The 21,387-nt window shown below is 38.8% G+C and overlaps 2 protein-coding genes across 5 annotated transcripts in view; one reads left to right on the top strand and one right to left on the bottom strand.

The window, feature by feature from the left end:
* Positions 1-4,626, top strand: part of NAPEPLD (N-acyl phosphatidylethanolamine phospholipase D) — a 72,455-nt gene extending 67,829 nt beyond the window's left edge. The window contains exon 5 of one of the 3 annotated variants that reach the window (XM_028525416.2): positions 1,380-4,626. In XM_028525416.2, the coding sequence (XP_028381217.1) occupies positions 1,380-1,502 (123 nt within the window). In that variant the 3' untranslated portion in view covers positions 1,503-4,626. The remainder of the gene's footprint in view (positions 1-1,379) is intronic. The other 2 variants (XM_028525417.2, XM_036010721.1) reach the window with 2 other exon arrangements.
* Positions 4,627-4,900: 274 nt separating this feature from the next.
* ARMC10 (armadillo repeat containing 10) overlaps positions 4,901-21,387 on the bottom strand; it is a 30,555-nt gene continuing 14,068 nt past the window's right edge. Inside the window, exons 3-6 of one of the 2 annotated variants that reach the window (XM_028525418.2) lie at positions 20,797-20,931; positions 12,465-12,641; positions 6,584-6,655; positions 4,901-5,719 (exon numbers count right to left, since the gene is read on the bottom strand). In XM_028525418.2, coding sequence (XP_028381219.1) covers positions 5,471-5,719; positions 6,584-6,655; positions 12,465-12,641; positions 20,797-20,931 — 633 coding nt within the window. In that variant the 3' untranslated portion in view covers positions 4,901-5,470. The remainder of the gene's footprint in view (positions 5,720-6,583; positions 6,656-12,464; positions 12,642-20,796; positions 20,932-21,387) is intronic. The other variant, XM_036010725.1, reaches the window with a different exon arrangement.

The raw sequence follows: 21,387 nt of genomic DNA, 5'->3' as shown, positions 1-21,387 counted from the left end.
CTGGCCCTCTATGCTTGGGAGCCCAGTCAGAGGTCCAGGCTTCACTGCTCTCTGGGGGAAGCTGCACAGCTGTGTGGCAGCCTTGGCCCACTGCCTATGAAAGTGGTGCCAGCCCCTTTTGCTTCCCTGCCCTTAATGCTGGTCTTGAGGTGGTTTCTGCCCATCCTTGTTTAAGTATCTCCTTTTCAGGTAGTCTTCAGTTTGGGTGGATGTTCCCCTCTTATTTTTATTTTCAGCTTGATTCTGTGAGGTGGCGCAAAATAAATTCTACTCCACCGCCATCTGCTGCTCCTCAAAGAGAACTACCTGGACTGTTGTATTTTTACCTCCCACACTTACCCACATTTTGTCCTTAGAATTCATCTACCATTCAGATACTATTTTGTTATTTATTCATTTATTTGTCTTACTAGACTGTAAGCTCCAGGAAGGCAAGGGTCTCTGTTTTATTCCCTGGCCTGGCAACTCTGTGGTGCTCAAAAGGTGCTTGTTGCATTAAGGGCGAAGGCACACTTACCCCTGGTCATTAGATGAGATACCAATCTAACTTTTTTTACTTTTATTCCTGCTTTCTACTTCTACATTATGCAGCTTTTAAAATGGAAATTGGGAAAACCCGCTTGAAGTAAAATGAAAAAATAGCAGTTATACAATGTAAAGATTTAGGCCAAGAGGGAAATAGCTGGTGAGATGATTTCTTTTTATCCCTTTTAAATCAGTAGTTAGAATAACACATTTTAAGTGGTTTCAGTTTATTTGAAAAAATAGTTGATAGGTTAAAACATCCTGCAACAGTGTGCTGTCTTCTTTTCTAAGCTTTGAAAAGGCGAGGAGACAAAGGGGACTAGGGACATTCACCTGTCTTATCCCTGTCCCTCTTCCCCTCTGTAGACTATAGTATCAATGTGTGGCCAGGGGTTTAAGGATACAACCCTTCTCCAGCCAAAAATATTTCTCTAGCATTTGCTTATGCACATAACACACTTATAATGTAAGTTTCAATATTAAAAAATATTGGTCATGTTTCATTCTCTGCTACTATCTTAGGCATTGGTTCCATTGCCTGAATGGAATTTCATGTAGTGAAGTAGTTACCAGATTTCATGCAATCTAATGATGCTTGGTCTAAGATTTGCACCAGATTTGACATAGATGGAATTTGGATAGATCGGTATGATGTTTCTAGTGACTTAACAGTTAATGACTCTATTGTATTAGAAAATGTGATCAACTCATTTGCTAATGCTTCTGTGAAAAGAAAGGGCATTATTTTAAGTAAGCATATGTTATTTTAGTTTGACTTCTTATTTGAAATATCCCAGAAATACATGTATGGTTAATCTTTGTTCATTTTTTTCTCTTTCTCTGCTCTTTGCCAGCATTACTTAGAGCCTCCAGTGAAACTGAATGAGGCTCTAGAAAGATGTGGACTTACAACAGAAGATTTTTTTGTCTTGAAGCATGGAGAATCAAGATACCTACATAGTGATGATGAAACTTAAAATAACTAGAGCACAGGAGCTTGTAATGACATACATTTGATATAAGTTTGAAAAGACTAAGATACTCATGATTATGATTTTTTACATTTGGAAATTTCTGCAAGTTTCTGTTTTGTTTTGTGTAATAACTTTACTGCTACAATTGCCAGTTCATATGAACAAAGAGTTCAGTTATGGATCATTTAAATAATGAATGGGCTAATACTGATTTTAAATTTTGTCTCAGTGTGTAAGCAATAAATGGGATTTTTTTTTAACTAAAGCATTATATTTTAGTGGTAGAATTTTCTGAGGTTATGAAAAACTAATTTTAAATACCTACTTCTATTCTTAAGAGCCTTCTATAAGGTTAGTCAAGCCTGTCTACATACCTAAATTTTTTCCAGAGGACTGCTCACATAAACATATTTCTTACATTCGCATTGGAGCAATGATAAAATTAATGCCCACATGCTATGGCACTTGCTCTTCTAAGATTAGTTTCCATGCCAAATATTAAATGCTATTTATTTTTTAAGCATAAAAACATAGAGGATGTTGGGCTAAGTTATATGAAAGTTTCTATTTTTAATCTAAATGTCAGACTGCTAAGCACAATATAGCTGCAAGGAAGTAATATCTTACAAGGATAAATACAGACCTTAAATGTTAATGTGCCATGCAGTTTGAATTAAATTTTATTCTTTCCGTACACTCAGTTTTTTTCTGATTTCTTAGCTCTAACTCCAAATATATCAATAAAACTTATATTTTGTTTTACATGCTTCAGATATATTTTTATATTAAATGACCCCCCTAAGCACAATTCTACTTTTATCAAGCCAGTATGGAATACTAATGATGAAAGTGAGTGAGCACACCTGAGTGAGATGAGCTTTAGTCCTTTAAGGGCTCTGTAGTCAATTACTCTGAACCATCCTAAGTGAAGACAGCTCATTAGATACATTTGGACACATTCTTTCTAGTTCATAGTCACATGAAATGAACTTTTTTCATAACAATCAAAATAGGATTTTTATACCAAATGCTACCCAGCAAGTGCTGCAGTGCGTGCGCACACACACACACACACACATATATGCATGATACATGTTAGCCATTTAATTCCACCATGGATTTTTCTGTGTACCCCAACACAAGTCACCTGTAATCACTGTGCCTCAGTTTCCTCATGTGCAACAAGAGGAGAATTTTCACCTACCTCCAAAAAATGTGAATAAATAACAAAGTGATTTAAAGAAAAAAACCACTTTGAAAATATAAAGGATAAAATGATTTCTTAAGATATCACTACCTAGTCCAGATAGGTAGATCTGGAAGCTGAAAATAGGCTAATTCTCTTGATAATGTATTGTTCCTATTATGGATGTAAGTATATGTATTAGGGCACTAAAAACTGAGGACTAACAATTTTATCTGACTCATTTTGTAAAATTTGGAGAGCAAAAACAAATTAAATTATCTTAATCAAAATTTAGCATTTTCATCTACTAAGATGCAAATCAGTCAAGGGGAAATGTGTATGCAGTGTTTGTATATATAATGTAAAGCACAAAAAGTCTCCCCATAAGATAAAATAGACCTTCAGGAAAACTCTGAACAAGCACCTACTTTTTTACTTCCGAGTAGCCAGCAGATGCGAATCAGGTGTTAGTGTTATGGTGGATTTGCTTCGGGGCATGCATGGTGCCCTAATACTAGCTAATGTTCTTGTGATCACCTTCCTTGCTCTTGAACACTGAACTGAAAATTCATCTCTTACCTCTGTTCTATAAGCAAGCCAAATACATCTTTTTTATTTCTTCTAAACAATGGTGAATGGCCTTACCATTGTTTTTGTATTCACACATACCATCTGATTGATGGTCTCTAAGCACTTTATTATGTTCTAGTTCCACTTAACTGGGCCTGTCTCATTTTTCTACACCACCTCATAAGCTTTCATTTTTAATTACTATTTACGTTCTTTCTACTTTGATGTTTTATCACTACGTGAAGTACATTGACCTTTGTCTCTCCTTGTAGAATCTCACTGTGTTGAATGATTCTTCCCATTTTATTTTTCATTTATATTCTGAAGGGTTTATGTGCAAAATGAAAAAAATGGAAAAATAAGACAAATCCATTCTCTTCTCTACATTCAGTCTTATGTACTTCATAATACCTTTTAATCTCTTATCCCCCAAGTGAATTTCATTTTCCTCTTTGATTGTCTGGCATCATACCAACATGTGAGACTTAATAGAAGTGTCCCTTTCCCCTTTGGAAACTGAGGAACATTGATATTCCTCATTGCCCAAGAAGACAGAACCACCAAATAGGAGAAATTCCACCTAATAAAAGCCAAGATGTGCCATAACCTACAGAGTATCAAGACTGGTTGTGCACTTTCATCATGCAATTCTGTGTAGTTAAAAACGACCCCCTCTTTTTCTCTAGCATTTTGACATTTCAGCTTCAATTCTCTGATCTTCAGGATATATGATTATTTATTCAAACTAGTAATACAGAAAAAGAAAAGACAATTTTAGAACCCAATGCTGCTAAAGCATGGAAACCAAAACTTGGTTTTTAACGTGTGCATTCTTACTACATATTTTCATTAAATAAGGCAGATTTAAAAAATTATTATAAGGAAATGTATCTTTCAGTGAGTTATGTTTGTACAACTGACAAAAGTATTATTCTTAGCCATCATAAGTACATCACTGCTGTAGCCAATTAGGAATTTACATGTTTTCATCTCAATATTGAATCCTTTTTCTATTGTAAAAATATTTTTTCCAAGTTTGATTTCTGTATCAGGATAACTGTTGAGAATACACATTTTTCTGTTTGAGGACTTGTGACTTCCTATGGAAGTCCATGTATTTACAAAGGAAATTTACATTACTCTTAAAGCTTTGCCTTAAATATATGAGTAGGAAAGCTTCTGCTTGCATTTTGATTAATACTAGGCATGGTGGTGATTAGGAACTTGAATATTAAAATCTGGCTGAATTCAAATATATCAATAAGTTGTTATTAGTAGCTTATGGATCAAAAATTCTATTAAGTCGAGAAATTTTCATATATTGTAATTTTAGTCAAGTAAAATATGGATGAAAATAAAGTACTATCAAGAAGAGAACACAACTTTGTGAGTTTTTTTTCCTTTTTATTTTAAAAATTATTACATAAGTTATGCCATAGTAAAAAACTCATACAGTAGAAGAAGATGTACATAGAAAAGTCATTTCCTCACTCCAAAATCCCACTCCCAGGAGTTTGGGCATCATTCTAAGAAGTGTGCTGTCCATATGTACATGCACTTTTCATTTAAAAAACACATCTATATTTCATGGGTGTCTTTCCACATCAGCATATTTAGACCTCCTTAGTTCTTTTAAGACTAGATAACTGATTTAACCAGTAGCCTATATAGGTGTACAATTTGATTGTTCCCAGTATTTTATACATAGCATCTTTACGTACTGGCACATTGAATGGGAGTGGGTGCTAAGAAACATTTCTCCTAAAAGTTTACAGTTTTCATGGCCTAGAATAGAGACTAATGATTGGAATAGAATTTTGAAAGCAGTATGGTTAGGCTGGCAGGTGGACTCGAGCTTAGGATCTCATTGCTACTAAAAGAACAAGGTCATTTGTTCCGAAACAATCACATACATACATGTACTAATAATGCTGTCTCAGATGAGTAACTACAAATCACAGCAAACACAGAAGAGTAGCTTACACATAAAAAGGTCACCATCACTTCATGTCAAGGAAATAACTGAAGTAGCTCAGCAAATAGCAAAATAAAAAGAAATGTTTTAGAACAAGCTGTTACATTGTCTAAATGGTGAAATCTGATATTTACTATTTAAATTCAGTGGCTGAAAGAATCCCTTTGTAAAGAAGAGGAGAAAGAAGTTTACATGCATTACTTCCAGACCACATTACTCTGGAAAAATATGACCTAACAGTTAGAACTTGGGTATTATTGTTACCTTTTCCTTCACATCTGCATCAGGGTGATTAACTAACGCTTGCATTTTCTGGGCACATTCTTCTCCATATAAATGGAAAAACAATGAACCTTTAGTGAAAGCAGGCTTAGCTAAATGGCCTTCCTTTTTGAAGCAGTTATTTATATTCTGAAATAGTGTAAGAGCTCGAAGAAGAATCTCCTTTGCCACGTGGCCATCATAAAGGGAAAGGAATGATGAATCCACCTGAAATGGGAAACAACGAGTTTCATTTTAATAATACATGAAAACATTTTTAATGTGTATTTTCACATTTTAAAGCTGTTAAATATGTTTTTAAAATTATTGTCATAGAAAGTTATCCCTAAGATTGTGTAACATATATGTAAGATCTTTGTAACCCCACATTGTATACTAATGGGAAAAAGATTTCATGTTTTAGCTGAAAAATAACTATTTTCTTGCAATGCTAGAATATAATCATATGGAAAAACACCCACCTTCTTTTTTAAGACTCATCATACAGTCTTTGTGGGAACTCAATTCACCTAACATTTACTACACACATACCCTCCAGGGCACAGGGATAAGCAAATGAATACCACAGAGTCTCTTTTCCACAGGAGTGGAGGTCATTCTATTACTGCACCACCTTTGCTTCCTTCAGAACACTTGTCTTGTAATTACCTTGTTCATTTGTTACAGATTTTTGTGTAAGGTCCATGAGGACAGGCACCAGGTCATGCTGTACTGACTGCAGTATCATGGCACTTGGCCAAGCACATACTAGGGCTCAACAGATACTAGTGTTCCAGCAAATAATAAGGTACATATGAACATAAACAAATCAAGTATAAAAGATGTGATGATACAGCATTATCCCAAATTGGGTAGAGACAGAAAAATTATTACATATTTTTGCTAGGGAGACCTTTTCAAAAATGATTTTTTAAAGTATAATATGCTCATTACAAAAAACTTAGGAAATTCATGTAGGTAAAAAGAATAAAAGAAAATAATATTACTCTTAGAGATAATTTCTGTTAACATTTTAGAAGGGGTAAATCTACATATTTGTATATTTACAAAATAAATTTGTAAGCTATTTACTTGGGCACCAAGTAGTCCTTCTGTCATGGCTGGATTTTCAGACAAATTCAACAGCAGTTTCAAAACTTGAACCTGAAATAAGAATAATATTGGTTTGTTTCAGACCCAGCTGGCATGAATTTTCTTCTCCCTGTCCTCTCACCATGTCACATTTTAATATACTGCCTGTGCCTCAAGGTCTGGCTCAAATTCTCTTACTCCATGGAGGCTTCTCCATCCATCTTAGTGTGAAAGGGCTCCTGGGCTTGCTCACTCCCAACACATGGCACTGGTTTCAGAGCACTTAAGACACAGCAGCAGTGTTAGTTAAAGCTTGTATTTCCAATTACATTGTTAGGGAGATTGGGAGAATATTGTGAATGTCTTCTCTATCCACCCCCACCCACATGCATACCTAACACATGGTAGGCTTAACATGTGTTACAAAAATGAACTTTATTATGATTACTGATAGGTGAAATATGATCTTTAGAACAAAAAAGGCCTCTTTTGAAGCTCAGTTTATTTCTATTTAAAGTATGAAAATTTTAAAACAGTTTGGTTACTGAGATTAAATAACAATATGGCCTTTTTCTTCTTACTAGGTTACAATGAGTCTTTGACCTCACCTTCTTTATGTGAAAAATGTTTTAAAAATCATTTTAAATAGGTAGTGATAGAAATAATCAGCAAACAAATGTTAACCTATAGCCAAGTAGCTAAAATATCAGCATTCTTATCACTTATAACTGAAAACTTAGTAATAAATTCAAATAGAATTCCTACTTTAAAGACAAAGGTCCTGTGAAACTAGTTCCTACAAGATACTTGAAATTACAGTGAGGAGCAGGGAGGGGCTTCTGAAGTCAGGGAATGGTGACAACTGTGCTCTCTACTAGCCCTGAGAAGGAGCCTGGATGTGGAGTTTATATATCTTCCTTTGATTACAAAGGCGTTATGTGCTTACCAGGGAATATTAAAAGAAACAAACAAACAAAGAGCAAAACACAAAGGAAAAGGGAATTCATATTTCCATGATCAGAAATGATCACTATAAGTTTTGGTATTTTTCCTCTGGTCTTTATGTACCTATCCTGTATAATCATATACTCCTTTGATCATGTTGTACATACTAATTTGTTACTACAGCAGAATATATATGGCTTTGCTAAATTTTGTCAACTATTAAAATTTCTTTCTTGTGGAAAACTGCATGAAATATTGACATTACACTTATATTAAAATGTTTAATATAATTAATAAATGATCATAGTACATTTCAAACAGTGCAAAGGGAATGAGGTCAAAATAAAAGCCACCACCCTATTTGCCCATTGCACTCCCCAAAATGAGAACCACAGGAAACAGTTTCTTGCACAGGCAGACATGTTTTTCCAACAAACATCCTTCATGAAATCACAGCCTCCTGGCATAAAAGAGTAAAGATGACTTCTGACCTTTCTTTAGTGCACTCCCTGGAGATCTGGTCTGGCCTGACTGGCTGCCAGCAACACTAAAAATAAGTGTTGGGAGTAAACACTTGTCTCCAATGTCAATGAAGTTTTGATGAAGAAAATGGGGACAAGAGTTCTAAAACAGGACAGTCCCAACACATGAAATAAGCCTGGATGAAGTCAAAACAATCTAACCGGCATACAAGTGGTCAACGAGGGCAGGTTTATAACCAGGGAAGAGCAACAGCAGTAGCTATATAGTGACTGAACTAAAATCCCATGTTGTCATGTTCTGTAGAAGAGAGTTAAACATGAAAACCAATCAACCATAAGGTTAGAGTACAACTACAGATTAAACATAGGTATTTTGGTCTGAAACCATATGAAGTCTCTGTCTCTTATCACATGTGCCATCTTGTGGTGACTCTGGGACACTTCTTTTAAGCCGTTAGTTTTCTTTGCTCTCACAGTAGATGTAGCACACACAGTTAATTTACACTAACCTTCCGCTATTTTATTTAGTTATGAATCAGTGTTGTACCTGAAAGGTAATTACAGTAGAGTGAGATCACTTATTAAAAATAAGATTTAAGCCCTGGCCGGGTAGCTCTGTTGGCTGGACCTTCATCCCATGCACCAAAAGGTTGAAGGTTAGATTCCTAGTCAGGGCACATACCTAGGTTGCGAGTTCAGTCCCTGTTGGGGCATGTATAGGAAGCACCTGATGGATGTTTCTCTCACACATTAATGTTTCTCTCTCTCTGAACTCAATTAAAGATATTAGTTTTAATACACACCAAGGAACACACCAACACACATCACAATTACATTAGCCAAGGTAAAAATGAGGGAGAGAATATATATTCTTGGGTGAGGATTAAAAACATTTATAGAAAGTCATTTTGGTGGTTATTTACTATGAAAATATATAAAATGGGGCCACTTCCGGCCAAGATGGAGGCATAGTAGATACACTGTGCCTCCTCCCACAACCAAACTAAGGTTAGCAACAATTTAGAACCAAGATAACAACCAGATCTGACAGAAAATTGAACTATATGGAAGTCAGACAACCAAGGAGTTAAAATATAAACATTCATCTAGACCAATAGGAGAGGCGGCGTCGGGCAGCTGGGCAGAGAGGGGTTGTGGCACAAAAAGCAACTCGAGTAATGCATCCGAGCACACAGGCAGCTGGCAGACCCAGTGAGGCAGCAACTGTGAAGTGAGGCACTGCATGCAATGCACCTGGCTGTCTGGGCCACATTCGAGCACAGATAAACCAGGAGAAATTGAGCAGTGAGACAGACCGAGCAACCCAGGGTCCCACCACCAGAAAATAGAGCCTTGGGACACTGACTGAAAACACCTGTGGGTGTTGAGGTGCAGGGAGAGACTGCCAGCCTCACAGGAGAGTGGGTTGGAGAGACCCACAGGGTCCTAGAATGTGCACAAGCCCACCCACATGGAAATTAGCACCAGAAAATCCCAGTTCCCTTGGGGGCAGTGGCGGAAGGGACTGAAATCCGATGGAGGAGCAAGGGCCATTATTTCCTCTGACCCCGCCCCCAATAACTGAATTGCCCTGCCCCGGAGAACACCCAGGGCTCTGCTCCTCATACATAACAGGTGCAACCAGAACCCCCCCCCAAAAAAAAAGGTTCCAATGGTAGTACAAATCAAAGCCTCAGAGCCAATATTTTTAAGCAACCAAGAGATAGCCAGCCTATCACATGCACAGTTCAAAGCACTGGTGATCAGGATGCTCACAGAATTGGTTGATTTTGGTTGCAAATTAGATGAACAAATGAAGGCTATGATAAGAGAAATGAAGGAAAATGCACAGGGAACTAATAGTGATGGAAAGAAAACTGGGACTCAAAACAATAGAGTGGACCAGAAGGAAGAAAGAAACAACCAAACAGAAAAGAATGGAGAAACAAGAATTAAAAAAAATGAGGAGAAGCTTAGGAACCTCCAGGACATCTTTAAACGTTCCAACATCCGAATTACAGGGGTACTAGAAGGAGAAGAGGAAGAGCAAAAAGCAGAAAAGTTATCTGAACAAATAATAAAGGAGAACTTCCTCAATCTGGCAAAGGAAATAGACTTCCAAGAAATCCAGGAAGCTCAGAGAGTCCCAACGAAGTTGGACCCAAGGAGGAACACACCAAGGCACATCATAATTAGATCAGCCAAGGTAAAAATGAAGGACAGAATCCTAGAAGCAGCAAGAGATAAGGGGACAGTAACCTACAAAGGACTTCCCATCAGACTGTCAGCTGATTTCTCAAGGGAGACCTTGCAGGCAAGAAGGGGCTGGAAAGAAGTATTCCAAGTCATGAAGGGCAAGGACCTATATCCAAGATTGCTCTATCCAGCAAAGCTTTCATTTAGAATGGAAGGGCAGATAAAGTGCTTCTCAGATAAGGTCTAGTTAAAGGAGTTCATCATCACCAAGCCTTTATTTTATGAAATGTTAAAGGGACTTATCTAAGATTAAAAAAACATGTATAGTAAAATGACGGTAAATTCACAATTATTAACAACCACACGTAAAACAAAAACAGTAAGAAACTTAGCACACAACTAGAATGCGAACAGAACCACAGAAATGGAGATCACATGGAGGGTTATCAACAGGGGAGTGGGAAGAGGAGAGAGGAGGAAAAGGTACAGAGTTAAGTAGCATAGATGGTAGGTAGAAAATAGATGGGGGAGGGCAAGAATAGTAGAAGCTAAAGAAATTATGACACATGGACATGAACTAAAGGGGGGGAATGTGGGTGGGAGAGGGTGAGCAGGGTGGAGGGGATTGAAGGGGGGAATGGGACAACTGTAATAGCATAATCAATAAAATATATATTTTTAAAAAGAAAATATATAAAATGGATACATTTTCCCACTTACAAATGGATTAATATCAAAGAGTTCAGCCCTGGCTGATGTGGCTCAGTGGACTGAGTGCTGGCCCGCAAACCAAAAGGTTGCAGGTTCAATCGCCAATCAGGGCACATGTCTGGGTTGTGGGCCAGGTCCCCAACTGGGGGCATGCAGGAGGCTACCGATTGATGTTTCTCTTCCTCTCTTCCCCTCTCTCTAAAAAAATGTAAGCTGGAACTTTAAATTCATTTTTTTAATGGAGAAACAATGTTATAATTGGTGGTTAGATTCCCAGAAAGACCAAAAAAAGCAAAATTTCTATCCCAGAAATATTGTTCTAGGCAATGGTAATGGAAAAACAAAACAGAAATAGAACATACTATTGTAGTGTGAGTCACCTTTTAAAAAGTCATAAAATATATTAAAACATAGACCAAGTCTGGCATAGCTCTACAGCCACAAGGCCAGACTGTCTGGCTCTGAACGCAGTGTTCCTCTGAGGTTTTGGGTAAGGCAGCTGCAGAGAGATGCAGAGGAGAAATTTTTCCTACAGCTGCAACGCCATGGGGGAGAGGGAAGGGAGTTTCCATGGGCCCCCAGGAGCTGGGAGTTTCCTTGGTCTCCTGGACAGAGATGGTGATAGGTGCATGCATTTTGGAAATTCCTATGGATGGTGTAATATTGTTAAAATATTACTAATATGATTATTATATGAGTTTTTAATGCCTTTGGGCATATCCAAATAAGTCTGACTATTGGAAATATGGAAAGCCCATATAAAAACACCTCAGAACAAATTTTAAAAGGACTATAATGAGGCTCTACTGTAACCACAATTTGATAACTTCAGTGACGTTGAGTATTTGGAGTCTGGCTTCACATTTGTTTTTTCCAAATACTTTTGCATTTTTTGGTCAACTGTGCCAGAAAAGAGAGGCCAATATAGTAAAACACTAATGGATCAACCCAAATAATCAGAAACTTCGATTAGTTTACATTCTGGTTTTACACTATTTCTTGAAAAATGGCACTTGATAAGAATGCACATTAATATGAGGGGGTTACTCAAGTAACTTTCACAGGGTGTCTCCTGACATCCTGCTTAATTCAGTTCAAGCTATTGCCTCCTACGTCTACATAACAGGGCAAAGTGAAGCAATGAGACATCCATTACTAGAACTTAAGAGTAGTTTTAGATTTTTCAACCAATAATGGCTGAATCAAAACAATGTTTTGTTAACTGCAAGGTAAGCAAAACTCCAATCAACCAGCACTATCACTCAGACTCCTTGGGGGTGAGAAGCCAGCTTTTCAGTAAAAGGTAAACTGATGTACAGAAAGCCAAATAAATAACAAAAAAAATAAGCGAAACGTTATTTTCACAAGTTAATTTTGAAATTCAGTATTAGGGGATAAAAATAATTTACCTTCTTGGGCCTATGTAAGGGTTTTTAATAAACTTTAACTAAACTTTCTTTTCTGTGGGAGTTGTAAATTCAATCCCAGGCTTATAAGCTTGATGCAACAGCCCTTTGTCCTTCAAGTAATAACCACTTCCTTCGTACCTTGGTGCTTCCATTTCCTGCAAGCAACACTTGGAACAGGTCTGTGATGTAATGGCTAAGCAGGTGCTGGTGGTCATTGGTAACTGTCATGTTTGTCAACAATCTCAGCCCCGCCAGCTGCACGGGGGAGTTCAGGGGACCAGAGAGGACATCCTCACAGACTTGACTGACGTATACCTGGACGTGGGGGAAAAAAGTGAGCATCTTAGAATCTCCAAAGTTTTTCAATTGAACAGTAACTTTTCTGCACAGTAGAATAGGGTGACTGTTCAGGAAGAGACTGGCTCCTCAGAAAAGAAGACATTTCTTTTTTTTCTTTTCTTTTTTTTTTAAATTCACACCCAAGGATATGTTTATTGATTTTAGAGAGAGAGGGAGAGAGAAACATCAGTATGAGAGAGAAACACTGATCTGTTACCTCCTGTACAAGCCCCATCCAGGGACTGAACCCGCAACCTAGGTACATGCCCTGCCTGAGACTCGAACCTGCAATCTTTTGGTGTGTGTGAAGATGCTCCAACCGAGCCACCCAACCAGGGCAGGAAAACATTTCTTTCCAAATCTGAGTTTGGAGACTTACTGTTTTTAAAGCTGCCTTTGTTAGTGCCAGGAACTGAGCTGAGCATTTTACAATTACACCTCACTTTAATCGGTAAACAACTCTAATGACGTGGGTATTATGAACATTTTACAGAAAAGGACTTTAAAGTCTTCCAGGTACTTTCATCCCTTGCCCAAGTATAAGTGGGACGGTGTGGGAGCAATGTCCAATTCCAGAGGCCATGTTCTCAATACCAGTGGCCTCTCACTTGTTAGGGGCCTCCCAACTCAGTCTACCTTTCTGTGTCAACTGCTCTGAGCACACCAGAATGAAGGAGGAACATGTGTGAAGTCACTCTGTACCATGATAAGTACCATAACAGTAGACTATTGGGAGATACATCAAGTTAGAAAAAATGGGAGAGACAAGTAAAATAGAATTTTGCTTTAGAACTAGTCCTATCATAAATAAGCAGAAGCAAAACTGTATTTGGTCCAAGGTACATATATACCTAGGGTACATGTATGACCTACTCCATCACATTATTGTTAACCACCACTGGCAAAAAGTAATGCAATACTAGCAGTACTCCTCTATTTTACACATGATAGAACTAAACTCAGTGTGATGTAGTTTTCTGAACTCTATTTTCCATCTGGCCATGATTGTTCTACCTTGGAAAAAATCGTCTTGCAGGTAACTGGTACTCAACTAAATCTGAACTCTATCTGAAGTTCCAACTGGTAGGAAAATTCCTAATATAAATTGCTGAGGAGTTACAAATTGTCCCATAAACCAGTATGAACTTTTAAAATCATCCAGATGTATATATGTTACCACAGAACTAAAGTAATAGTACTAAAGCAAATATAAAGTTTTTAATCTGGTTTTGAGATCTAAATAATGTTTACAAGTCAATTAGCTCTTAGGTCACAATTTCATTATACATCATCTTTAGGGGAAAAAAAGGCATTTCCTTAGTTCTTTAAAAAAAATTTTAAATTTATTTTTTGAGAGAGGGGAAGGGAGAGAGAGAGGAAGAAAAACATGATTGGTTGCCTCTCATACACTTCCAACCAGGAACATGGCCTGAAACTCAGGCATGTGCCCTGACTGGGAATTGAACCAGGAAACCTTTTGGTTCTCAGGCCAGCACTCAATCCACTGAGCCACACCAGCCAGGGCTTCTTAGTTTTTTAGAAATCTTTTTTTTGTAAGATGATGATATCTTTCAAAGCATTTCCAAAAATGTGTTGGGCATTTATATCCCTATTATCTCTGAATCTTTCACCATTTCAATTTAGCAACAAGATTATCAAATGGGCCAGATCAGTTATTATTGGACACATGCCCAACTTACCTTTGTCTTTTCTCTTGTAATTCCCCCCGCCCCCCAACACTACCTGTAGAAAGCTTAGACCTTAAGAGCCAGGTTGTATTCCATCTTTTACAGAAACTCTTGGATGAACTCTTCCCTTCCTATGTACTCAACAATGTTTTTCCTTATATTTTTCCTTAATGTACTTCATCATGTTCTGTCTTAAACAATCATTTATGAGCTTGCCTTATCCCTCCTTGTTTTTCCCACATTTTAATTTATTTTTTAAAACTATCTTATTTTTTTAGTATATTTTGATTATGCTATTACAGTTGTCCCATTTCCCCCTTCACTCCCCTCCACCCTGTACCCCCTCTCCCACCCACGTTCCCCCGCTTTAGTTCATGTCCATGTGTCATACTTATGAGTTCTTTAGTTTCTACATTTCCCATACTATTCTTGCCCTCCCCCTATCTATTTTCAACCTACAATCTGTGCTACTTATTCTCTATACCTTTTCCCCCTCTCTCCTCCTCCCACCCCCCTGCTGCTAACCCTCCATGTGCCCTCCATTTCTGTGGTTCTGTTCCTGTTCTAATTGTTTACTTAGTTTCTATTGGTTTTGCTTTAGGTGTGGTTGTTAATATTTGTGAGTTTGCTGTCCTTTTACTATACATGTCTTTTCTTTATCTTCTTTTCTTAGATAAGTCCCTTTAGCATTTCATAAAATAAGGGCTTGGTGATGATGAACTCCTTTAATTTGACCTTATCTGAAAAGCACTTTGTCTTCCCTTCCATTCTAAATGAGAGCTTTGCTGGATAGAGCAATCTGGGATGTAGGTCCTTGTCTTTCATGACTTGGAATATTTCTTTCCAGCCCCTTCTTGCAAGGTCTCTTTTGAGAAATCAGCTGAGAGTCTGATGGGAACTCCTTTGTAGGTGACTGTCCCCTTATCTCTTGCTGCTTCTAGGATTCTCTCCTTCGTTTTTACCTTGGCTAATCTAATTATGATGTGCCTTGGTGTGTTTCTTCTTGGGTCCAACTTCTTTGGGGCTCTCTGAGCTTTTTGGATTTCTTGGAAGACTGTTCCCTTTGCCAGATTGGGGAAGTTCTCCTTTATTATTTGTTCAAATAACTTTTCCACTTGTTGCTCCTCCCCTTCTGGTACCCCTATAATTTGGATGCTGGAACGTTTAAAGGTGTCCTCAATGGTCTTAAGCTTTTCCTCGATTTTTTGAATTCTTATTTCATCATGCTTTCATGCTTGGTTGATTCGATCTTCCTTCTGGTCCACTGTATTGTTTTGAGACTCAGATTCCTTCCTTTCACTATTGGCTCTCCTCCGCGTATCTTCCTGCATCTCTTTTATGGTAACCTGCATCCTTTCATCTAAATTGCGCCCAAAGTCAACCAATTCTGTGAGCTTTCTGATCACCAGTGTTTTGAACTGTGCATCTGATAGATTGGCTATTTCTTGGTTGCTCAAAAGGATGAGTCCTGGGGGACTGATCTGTTCTGCTGGAAACATGTCTTATGTCTTTCCCTGTCTCTCCTATTATTATTATTATTTTTTCTTTTCCGGTCTGGTCGCTCTTGTTACGGTGGGGGGTGGAGCCTTAGGTGTTCACCGGGGCTGGGCACCCCAGTCGCTAGATTGTGACGTTATATGTGGGGGTGGGGGCAGGAGCAGGAGCGGGGACAAGAGGGAACGATGGCAGTAGTTCCGTTCTCCTGGGCTCAGACACTTCCTTGCTTGGGATCCTGGGCCGCGAGCTCTACCCTGGTCCACAATCACTGCCCCACTGGTTCCCCCAGCCGCAGCTTGCGTACTCAGGGATCACTGCTGCGTTCTTGCGCCCCAGATGGCTGTCGAGCTGATTTTGCACCAAATTTCCCCCGACCTCCATGCGCTGCTGACCCGCTCCAGCCCCGCGCCCGCCTGGCTCGTCGTTCCCTACCAGCCTGGATGTACGGGTCTACTTCAACTTCTTGGCTGTCCGACTTCCATTCAGATAAATCCTCTGACAGTTCTGAGTGAAATTATGCCTGTAAATTATTGTTGTTCTATTCTTGGTTGTGTGAGGAGGTACGGTGTGTCCACCTATTCCTCCATCTTGCCGGAAGTCCTAAAACTATCTTATTGATTATGCTGTTACTGTTGTCCCAATTTCCCCCTTTTGTCCCCTACTCCCACACCACTCCCCACTCCCCTCAGGCAATCCCCCCACCTTTGTTCATGTCTGTGGGTCATGCATAAGAGGTTTGTCCAGAAGGTATCCAGCCATGTAATATGAAAAAGAGAGACATTTATTGCAGAAGATACAAGATACAAGAAACATTGTAAATAGGACAATGACACCTCAGACCCCTTCAAAGTGGGCACCTTGGGACTTCACACAATTCTCCCAATCACCATCAGTTGCCCTGTTGTATTTTCCTGAGTCTCACTGATGGTGTGAAATCTCTTCCCTTTTAAAGGTGATTTTAGTTTTGGGAAAATCCAGAAGTCACAGGGCACCAAATCTGGGCTATAGGGGGACTGAGTCATCTGGGTGATTTGATGTTTCTCAAAAAACCTCTGCATGAGACATGATACATGAGTGGGTGTGTTGTCATGATGAAGCTGCCAATCACCAGTAGCCCATAGCTGTGGCCTTCTGAATCATCTGAATTGTTTCTGTGAAAGAATGTTCAAGCTTAATGCAAAATTTGATGCAGATTCATTGCCCTACTTACTTAGTCATTTTGAATGCAATGGCCATACATTACACATGCTCAGTCAACATTGTCTACCATCCTGACTAGTACAGTGAAGTCATCACTGTTCACACATGTGCATTCCAGTCCATGCTCCTTGGCTGCCAGGTTATATTGATGTTACACAAACAGTTCTTGTTATACTAACAATAGCTAAGACTTTTTCCAGACAGAACTCTTGTAAGTACTTTGGCTAGTCCATTTCCTATATTGTACTTTATGGCTATTCTGTGACTACCAATTAGTACTTCTTAATCCCCTCACCTCTTCACCCATTCCCCTAAATCCCACAACCCATCTGGTAATCATCAAAACCCTCTCTATATCCACGAGTCTGTCTCTGTTGTTTTTGTTTGCTAATTTAGTTTTTTAGATTCAATTGTCAACAGGCATGTGGTTACTGCCATTTTATTTATCATAGTTTTGATCTTTTTCTTCAATAAGTCCCTTTACCATTTCATATAATAATGGTTTGGTAATGACGAGCTCCTTTAGTTTTCCTTCTCTAGGAAGCTCTTAATCTGCCCTTCAATTCTAAATGATATCTTTGCTGGGTAAAGCAATCTTGGCCTGCTTTTCATGACTTTGAATATTTCTTGCCAATCCCATCTAGCCTGCAAAGTTTCCTTTAAGAAATCAGCTGACAGTCTTATGGGAACTCCTCTGTAGGTAAATAACTGCTTTTCTCTTGCTGCTTTTAAGATTCTCTGTTTATCTGTAAACTTTGTCATTTTAATCATGATGTGTCTTGGTGTGTAGAACTGTGTGTCCATCTTTTTTGGGACTCTCTGTTCTTCCTGGACTTGTATGTCTGTTTCCTTCACCAAATTAGGGAAGTTTTCTTTCATTATTTTTTCAAATAGATTCCAATTTCTTGCTCTTTCTCTTCTCCTTCTGGCACCCCTATGATGAGAATGTTGGTATGCTTCAAGCTGTCCCAGAGACTCCTTACATTATCCTCATCTTTTTTTTTTGGTTTCTTTTTTCTTCTTGTTGTTCTACTTGGTTGTTTTTGCTTTTTTATATTCTAAATCACTGATTTGATTCTCAGCTTCATCCACTCTACATTGATTCCCTGTAAATTGTTCATTTCCATTAATGTATCCTTAATTTCTGCCTGGCTCTTTATGCTGTTGAATTACTCACTGAATTCCTTGAGCATCCTTATAACCAGCATTTTGAACTCTGCACCTGATAAATTGCTTCTCTCCATTTTGTTTAGCTGTTTCTGGAGTTTCATCTGTTCTTTCATCTGGGCCATGTTTCTTTGTCTCCTTATTGTGGCAGTCTCCTGTGTTTGTGTATTAGGTAGAGTCGATATGACTTCCCATCTTGGTAGTGTGTCCTGCAGGGTTAAGTGGCACAGCCTCCCCTATCATCCAAACTTGGTACCTGAGGTATGCCCTCTGTGTGGGCTGCGAACACCCTCCTCTTATAGTTGAGCCTTGACTGCTGTTGGCAGGTCTATGGGAGAGATTACCCAGGCCAGTCAGCTGTAAGGACTGACTGTGAACATTGACCAACATACCTCCACCCTCCATGGAGGATCAATTATGCAGGGGCAGGGTGGTGGTGCTCACATGGTCTATGGCTGTCCACTGGGTTTCTTGGTTGGTGCAGGTCATGGTCAGCCACCACTTGTCTCTGCCCGGGGCTATCCAGCATGAGCTACAAAGCAATCTGCAGATGGTTGCTGCTTGTACTGGGCTTGGAAGTTCCCTGGAGGAGCTATATGTGATCCAAAGCTGGGTGCTGCTAGTGCCAGGCCTGGGGCTGCTTAGCCAGAGGCAGGAGGGCTGGGGGTGGGCTTGTAACTTGGGTGGGGTAGAGCCTCAGGTAAACTCCAGGGCAGGGCAAACAGTGTAAGCCAGGTTGAAGGAGTCTCAAATATGACTCTTGCCTGCCTATTCTGTGACTATTGGGGGAGGGCTCAGAAAAGGCATAATGGCCCCTGCCCAGCTTTCTGTCTGGGAGAAAGCTGTTTCCCAGCTCTTGCCCTGATGCCAGACCCTTCAGTTCTTCCTTGTAAACCTCTAATGCCTTTCAAGCTGCTACCCCAGTGGTGCTGGAGCTCCGAGGGAATGTGTCTTAGTAAGTTTAACATGGACCCTTTAAAAGGAACTGCCAGGGAATCCAGTAGTTTATTAACCTACTCAAACACTGCTGGTTTTTACTGCCAGAAGTTATAGGGCTTTATCTTCCTGGCACTGGAACCCTGGGCTGGGACCCCTGCTCCTGATATTCCTACTGGATTTTTATCCATCATAAGTGGGTGTGAGGACCTGCCCATTGCATGTCTCCTCCTACCCTTCTGGATTGATGCGGGTTCTTTAGTCGCGTAGTTGTCAGACTTCCATTCAACTTGATTTCTGATAGTTCTGAGTGATTCTAGCTGTCTTAAAGGTGTTAATCATGTTCATTTCTAAACTCTGCATCACAAATCAGGAGCTCAATAAACGTTGAATTAACATAACTTCCTAGTTTGTTGTATCTTTCTCCTGATGTTATCTGCCTCTGGCCTGCTCCCTTTACCACACTTGGCTTTACCTCTTATTGGCTGGTTAATACCCCTCCCTCCTCTGCCTTTTTCTCCCCATTAAAAAATGGGCATAAGACTTGAATTGATATTCTTCCAAAGAGGAAATACAAATAAATGGTCAACAGGTTTATGAAAAGATGCTCAATGTCACTACTTATCAGGAAAATGCAAATAAAAACTGCAATGAGATAGCACCTCGTACCTGTTAGAATGGCTATTATCAAAAAGACAAGAGCTAACAACTGTTTGTGAGGATGTGGAGAAAAATGAACCCTGTGCACTACTGGTGGGAATGTAACCTGGCGCAGCCACAATAGAAAACAGTACAGAGATGCTTCAAAAAAAATTAAACATAGAACTACCATATGATACAGCAATTCCACTTCTGGGTATTTATTTGAAGGAAATCAAATCACAATCTCAAGGAGATAGCTGTTACCTCTGCCTCTTTACCTCACTGCAGCACTACTCACAATAGCTAAGACAAGGAAACAACCTAAATGTGCACTGATAGATGGATAAAGAAGATGTGATATACACAATGGAATATTATCCAGCCATTACAGAGAAGGAAATCCTGCCATTTGCAACAAAGTAGATGGACATTAGGGACATTATACTAAGTGAAATAAGCCACACAGAGAAAGACAAATACCAAAGGATCTCATGTATATACAGCATCTATAAAGCTTAATTCATAGAAACAGAGCAGCACGGTGGTTGCCAGGAGCTGGGGGTTGTGGGAAATGAGAAGATGTTGGTCAAAGGGTACACACTTTTGCTTGTAAGATGAACAGATCCTGGGGATCTAATATACAGCAGGGCGACTATAGTTTATATACTGTATTGTATACTTGAAAGTTGCTAAGAGATTTTAAACGTTCTAACCATAGGGAGGAAAATAAAAGGTAATTACATGAGATGATAGAGGTGTTAGCTAACACTGTGGTGGTAATCATTTTGAAATACATACATGTACCAAATCACCACTCTGTATACCTTGCACTCACACAATGTTTTATGATAATTATATCTCAATAAAGCTGGGGAAAACAGGGTAATTCTTGGCCATAAAGTTATAAAGGAGAGTCTATTAAAATTTCATTACTGATCTTTTTGTTACTTTCTCCTTCATTTATAGAAAACCTTACACATTTGTGATTTCAGATAGCTTACCTTTATCTTGATTTGATTTTCAACATTTACACTCAGGTTACTCAGTGCATTTAAAGCCTTCTCTTTAATACTGTAGTTGGGATCGTTGATTTTTCTTCCAACAATTGGAATACCACCCAATTCACGAATAATGACCTAAGATGAAAAAAAGCAGGACCATAAATTCAATATGCATTCCCTACTCTTTACATCCACAGACACAAATAAAATTAATGACTCTTTGCAAATATCTTTTCCATATACCATCTATAATTCCTATTTTAAAAATTTTACCGTCAATAATATTACAGGTAAAAAAATCAATTGAAAATAAATTAAAATATGTAATTACTTAAACAACAGCATGGTGATATAGAGATTTGGAAGCTACTGTAGTGATCTCAAAGCAATTTATTAAAAAATTATTTTGCTTTGAAATAAATTATGACTTCTCTATACAGGCAAATTTATAAAAATATTAGGATTTAGAGCAGCAGTCCTCAACCTTTTGGGCACCAGGGACTGGTCTGTCCATGGCCGGTGAGGGGGGCAGCAGACAGACAGGAGGTGGAGCTCAGGCGAGCTTCCCTCTGCAGCCTGGTTCCTTCCTAA

This window comes from Phyllostomus discolor, chromosome 10 (assembly GCF_004126475.2).
Source record: "Phyllostomus discolor isolate MPI-MPIP mPhyDis1 chromosome 10, mPhyDis1.pri.v3, whole genome shotgun sequence".
Classification (NCBI taxonomy): domain Eukaryota; kingdom Metazoa; phylum Chordata; class Mammalia; order Chiroptera; family Phyllostomidae; genus Phyllostomus; species Phyllostomus discolor.
This window is presented reverse-complemented; position numbering and strand designations above follow the sequence as displayed.